Source organism: Malus sylvestris, chromosome 15 (assembly GCF_916048215.2).
Source record: "Malus sylvestris chromosome 15, drMalSylv7.2, whole genome shotgun sequence".
In the NCBI taxonomy this organism is placed as follows: domain Eukaryota; kingdom Viridiplantae; phylum Streptophyta; class Magnoliopsida; order Rosales; family Rosaceae; genus Malus; species Malus sylvestris.
The window spans coordinates 23,417,173-23,423,172 of NC_062274.1; the positions used below are offsets into that span (position 1 = coordinate 23,417,173).

At 45.0% G+C, this 6,000-nt stretch overlaps 1 protein-coding gene across 1 annotated transcript; it reads right to left on the reverse strand.

Annotated features, from left to right (window-relative positions):
• Nucleotides 1–348: 348 nt before the first annotated feature.
• LOC126605810 (BTB/POZ domain-containing protein At5g66560-like) lies at nt 349–4,015 on the reverse strand. The gene is made up of 4 exons (XM_050273253.1): nt 3,323–4,015; nt 3,131–3,200; nt 1,714–3,033; nt 349–1,583 (listed from the first exon to the last, which is right to left on the reverse strand). The coding sequence occupies exons 1-4, from the start codon at nt 3,379–3,381 to the stop codon at nt 1,008–1,010; spliced, it is 2,025 nt and encodes a 674-aa protein (XP_050129210.1). The 5' UTR covers nt 3,382–4,015; the 3' UTR covers nt 349–1,007.
• Nucleotides 4,016–6,000: the final 1,985 nt, after the last annotated feature.

The window sequence follows — 6,000 nt, forward strand, 5'->3', positions numbered from 1 at the left end:
AGAGGACAAACTCTGCATGTTTGGGTGATGAGATTGGCATCCATTGGGAAGAAAACCATGCAATGGAGCAACATTGGAAGAAGGGCAACGTGAATGAGAAGTATGATCAGTGTTTGAGATGTGAAATTCGTCATCTTCACGAGCAAGAAAAATAGTTTGTGAGAATTCGGGCAGATGTTTTTAATAGAGATTAACGCATTCTACAACTTGAACGAGAAGTATGATCAGTGTTTGAGATGTGAAACTTGTCAAAAAAAAAAAATTTCTCCCCCTTTCTTATCCGGCTCAGTACCAAACAGTGTAAATAATACGGTCATTAGTCTGATACTGCACCAAACGCTCGACTAATTTAGTCAGTACTATCCGATGACTATTTATCATATCCGACAGAAATAATCAGTACAGTTCGAGCTACCAAACGAGATCTCAATATTTTCTTTATCAGAACTCAAGTTATTCGCACTAATCATCATGATTCATGAACATCCAAGAAATCATGTGCATGCTCTCTCTCTCATCTTACCAATCAACTCAACAAAAAACCCAGATGAGAGACAAGCTGTTATCATATCTGCAGCTTCCAAAAGTCATACCAAAAACTGTTTTTACAAAAAAAGCAAAAGCCGAATTGCAAAAGTTTGAATTTGCACCATTTGTACAATCACTTATCGGCTTTTGCTATCACCGTAATATATAACAACATATCATATTGTCTCAAACAACAGAGATTTTTCAATATGACCGTCATACAAAGTAGTACATCATGTATCGTTATATAAATGATAGGATATGTATTAAAAAGTTAACAACTTAAAAAATAAAATTTCTCACTACTTATATAAAAACAAATGATGTACCACCTGTATTCCCTTCACAATTAAAAATTTCTTGTTAGACACACGTCGTCTCAAAAGTCGAGTTCTCAGTACCAAATAAGCGAATCCAATCCATCCACGTTTTCATTTATCTACGTGGCAATGAAATATAGTGATCCGGTGCGGTCGCGTCTACTGTTGGTGATGGTGTCGCCGTCGTCCCTTTCTCGTATCAACGACCGTCGGTTTGTGCGAATCGCACACCTGGGTCTTGAACTTGCACCCGAACCTCCGGATCAACGAGTCTTTCCGACCCAACTCGTCTCTTCCGGGTTGGCCCGGCTTATCAATTTTCTCGATCACTTTCTTCATGCTGGAGCATTCCCGCTCCAATTGGTGCACCCGCGTCCTCATGCTATCCATGTCCAATCGCAACACCTGATTCTGTCTCACCGCCGCCAGCCACGTGCCTCCACTTTCATCCCCGCGTGCCTCCGCCGCGTCGCCCTCTTCCTCCTCCTGGTCATCCCTTTCGCGTCGCAGCACCGAAGGCCTGGACGATTCCGGGGGAACGCCGTCGGCGGCGAGAAGAGTTCCGGCGATGGCGTGGCGGAGCTGGAGCTGCTCGAAAAACAGAACCTGCACCACCGCTCGCAGCGGCAATCGCTCGTTCTGCGCTGCATGCGTGCACGCCTCCAGCGTCAGCTTCTGGCAGTCTAGAATTCCGCAGACCTTCTCGCGCTCAGGTTCCGATAGCCATGGATGCGCCTGAAGAGAACATAAATCGATTAACATTCCGCAATTAACATAGTATTAAGCTTAAAATCCTAATTAATTATGAATAAACAGGATTAATTTATGAAATGATATTCTAATTTGAATCGGATAGTGTACGGACCTTGAGATAGACATCGACGGCTCTGTAAAGGCCGTCGTCGAAGAGCCGAGTTTGATCAGGCAGAGAAGTCGCGAGGTTGTAGAACCGATCCGGTTTAAGATTCGCATCGGAGGCGATCTCGGAAAGGAACTCATCTATCAATTTCCCGACGAGCATCAGCGACGGCGATCGGACGGCGCCGTCAGAACCGTCTTCGATGCTGGCGGTGTTTCCCTGATCCAAGCCGTTCAAGAAGTAACCGAGGATTCTCTCGATGCAATCGACGTCGTAGAGCGTCTCGTTCAGGTAGGAGTAGCTCGGGATGAGGAGGTCGTCTAAGGTGGCTTGGTGGAACTGCGAGGCAATCTTCTTCTCCAAGGCGGCCTTGCAGGCTTCGGAGGCGTTAAGTATGTTGCCGGTTCGCAAAAGTCCGAAGAGGAATCGAGTCGCCGTCGAAGGTCTGGAGCTCTTCTCCAATGGAAGATTGGAGATGATCGTCTCCAAAAGCTCTCTCTGCTGACTCTCCGAAGCTAGACGCGATGATTCGGCGGCAGTAGTGGCGGCGGCGGCGGAGGTAGAAGACGAAGGCTTTCTATTCGTTCTCGAAATTCCAGGAATGTACTTCTTAGCGTAATGCATCAAGCACGTCTCCACTATCTCCAAGCTCAGATCTCCAGATTTCATGGCGGAAATTAACCGCTTGAAGAGTGGCAAGCTCAAAACCACCAAGTCTTCAAGCCAGGAATCCGCGTGTTTGCTCCTTCTCCGTCCGCCGCCGGCGTCGATACCATTCCACAAAATCTGCTGTTTTGAAGCAGAAGAAGCCGAAACCGCATCCGCATTTGCATTCCGAATGGGTCCACCGTCGCTAACCGGCCAGCCAAACAGGGAGGGATCGGCAGACGTGGCACGGGAGGCGACGGAGTCTATGCACCTCTGCGTAATCCCCAAATTCTCCGCCAGAGGCATGACTCGCTCGCAGGACTTGAGAGCTCTGAGCGACTCCTTGAAGCTTTTCAACACCGACTGAGAGAGAAACCTCTCGGTCTTGGAAATGAGGTTGTTCTCCGAGTACTCCTCCGTCATATCCAAATACTCCCCGGCGCAGCGCAACTGCACGACATTGGAGGAGCTCAGATCGATCTTGACGCCGTAGCAGAACTTGGCGGCGATCTCGAAGGTCTCGGAGCCGCCGGGGAAGTCAGAGAGGGATATTTGGCACTGGACTTCTTCGATTTCGTCGTCATCGTCGTCGTCCATTTGGTGATGGGGGTTTGATGGGTTCGTCTCTTGCTCTGTGATTAGGTTATGAAGCTTTCGACTTTTCGACATGAGAGGGAACTGTAACAAATCGGAAAAATTGGAAACTGTTAGATGAAACTTTTGGTGGAAGGTGAAGAAATGTGGAATGTGCTCTCCAGGTGTTTGATGAAATGACCTTATGGAGATGGAAGGTCATGTCGTTGACTTGGACGACAATGTCGCTTGGCAATCCAGTGGTGCAGAACCTGCAAACACGAGAGTTTGAAGTGAGTTTTTCTAAAGAAATGATGCATTGATTTGATGTGGGTATCCGGCAGAAAATCGAAAAGGTGAGGTTTTTTCAATTGAGTTTGAACATTCAACTCACCATGCTTGGCCCTTGGAGCTTGATTTCTCAGCTGCCGCCGCCGCCGTTGCTGCAGCCATTATCTCCGCCCGGTAATGCCTCTGTATACGAGTCTGCCTTTTGAGTGAAAGAAAAGCCTTTTGATTAGGGAATCAGAAACCGAGATCCATGAAAGAGACAAACGGGGGGGAAAGGGATTGACTTGAGTTCGGTTGAGCGACAGAGAGAGAAGGAAGGAATGAAAGGATGGTTGACGGAATGGAAGGGTGGAAATTGTTTGGTTGTTGTGATATTCTGTGAGGAACACTTCAGCAATTAGGGGGGAGAGAGAGAGAGAGAGAGAGTACAGAAACAATGAAAGAGAAAGGGGAGAGAGAGAGAGAGGAGAGATGGAATCCAAAAAAACCGAGAGAGGACAAACAGAGCTAGCTTGAGCAAATTTCGAAAAAGGGGATCCAACAATTTGCAAAAGACCCCATCACAATTCAGAAGAAGAATCTCACTCACTCACTTACAGGCCACAGCTGACTCTCTCATCTCTCTCTCTCTCTCTCCGCACCGACTATTTCAGCTCTTGTATCTCTCCCTTTCTCACCTCCTCTTCCTCCTCCAAAAGCTGACAGAGAGATGGGAGTGGAGTTGGAAAAGGTACGTTGTCTTTGAGGCAAGTTCTCTCGTTTTATTTTTGAGACATTTAAAAAAGGGCTTCAACAGTGTATGAGACATTAGAAATGGAAAGGGATTCTCTTCATATCCCTTCTTCTTAATATAATAACTTTAGGAATTCATACTATTAAAATTTGATTCAACAGTTAAAATTATTATAATTTTTAAAGTGAACCTCTGTTTGTAATCATTTAATCAAATTTCAATGGTCCAGATCTCCAAACTAAAGGATTAGGAGGAAGAAATCCAGAAATGATCCTTTACCAAAATGGAAAGGGATCCCTTTCCATTAGAAATTAGCCAAAAATTGCACTGCTTGCCAACCGTAACTAACTAACTGGGTCTTATTACTTTGTGGCGCAAATGATGGAAATGAATGATATATTTTAATTAAATTTTGATCATTTAGTAATCTGGTGTTAGGCTCACTTTAATATAATTATTATCCAATGTAGCATGCCCCATTGTATTTGATTCATTTCCTTGGGGAGGCTTGAAACCATGTCCAAACCAACCTCGAAAATTCTACACTGAATTGATGAGTATGATGCATTGGTACATTGAATGGTTGGATTTGCATGTTTCGATTATGGAGCGATTAGGGGAGGGATGGGTCGAGTTGGGAGGTGGTGAGGGAAGGATGAGTGCTAGTGAGAGAGGGACGGAGGAGGGAGACCGAACGGGGAGAGGTACGAAGGAGGGAGACCAAGTTGGCGAGGATGGATGAGGAAGAAAGGTGTTGATGCACAGAACCGAAGGGGTCTTGGAACAACATAAATCCGACCGTGAATCTGCAAGAAACTAAAGAGCACAAGATGTATCGTGGTTCACCCCAATATTTGGGCTACGTCCACACTGATGTTGATATTGTTTCACTCTGAATGGTGAATATACAAGAAGACTAGAGGCAGTGTGCTCTTTAGCCTATTTTCTGTGTTTGCCCTTTCTGAGATGTTTTCTCTCTTCCCATGGCTTAAACCTTGACCTCCCCTAATGAGGAAAGTGATGAGTCCTTTTATAGAATAAGGGCTCCTCACTTATTACATATTTGCCCATTCATTTATTACATAATTACATTTGAGTCCCCTGAGTATTTATACAAGGTCTAAATACAGAGGCCCTAAATATAGTACAAACAGTAGTCCTCCAAGTCTTCAATCAAGAGAGTCTTTTGGCTGGAGACTTGACATTCAATCCATGTGTGGGCCGAAGTAACTAGATGTCGTCTAGAACTGATACTCGATATGAGGCGGTACTTAATGTGAAATGATGTTCAACTAGAAGTAGCACATGTTGCGAGGCTGCTCGGCTTGTGGCTTATGTTGCCTTTGTTGGCTCGGCTTATGGCGTTGAAGGTGAAGGAGTCCCTTTTATAGAATAATGGCTCGTTCCTCAATACATAAATGATGGGCTAGAGTTGATGCTCACAGCGAGGTGGTTACTCAGCAAGCAGCGATGCTCTCTAATGATGGTGAGGGAGTCCCTTTTATAGAATAAGGGCTCGCTCCTCAATACATAAGTGATGAGTTATGAGTGATGCTCGCAGCGAGGTGGTTGCTCAGCTGGCGACGATGCTCTCTAATGAAGGTGAGGGAGTCTCTTTTATAGAATAAGAGTTCGCTCCTCAATACATAAGTGATGGGCTAAGAATCTCTCTCTAATGAAGGTGAGGAAGTCCCTTTTATAAAATAAGGGTTCGTTCCTCAATACATGAATAATAGGTGCTTTCTAATGAAAGAGAGGGAGTTGCTTTTATAGAATAAAGGTTTGCTCCTCAGTACATAAATAATGGGCTAAGTCCCCCAAGTATTTTTCATGAGGCCTAGTTGTGGAAGCCCAATATATGGTACATAGTGTAGTTCCCAAGTCTTCAGTCCATATAGTATGTTGGCTGGAGACTTCAAATTCAATCCATGTATGGGTCGAAGTGGCGGTTGTTCGGAGGCGGTCTTTGTATACCATGCACTGAAGCTTTGTAGGTGAAGCTTTGAAAGTAAAGTTTTATAGGTAAGGCTTTGAAAGTGAAGCTTTGA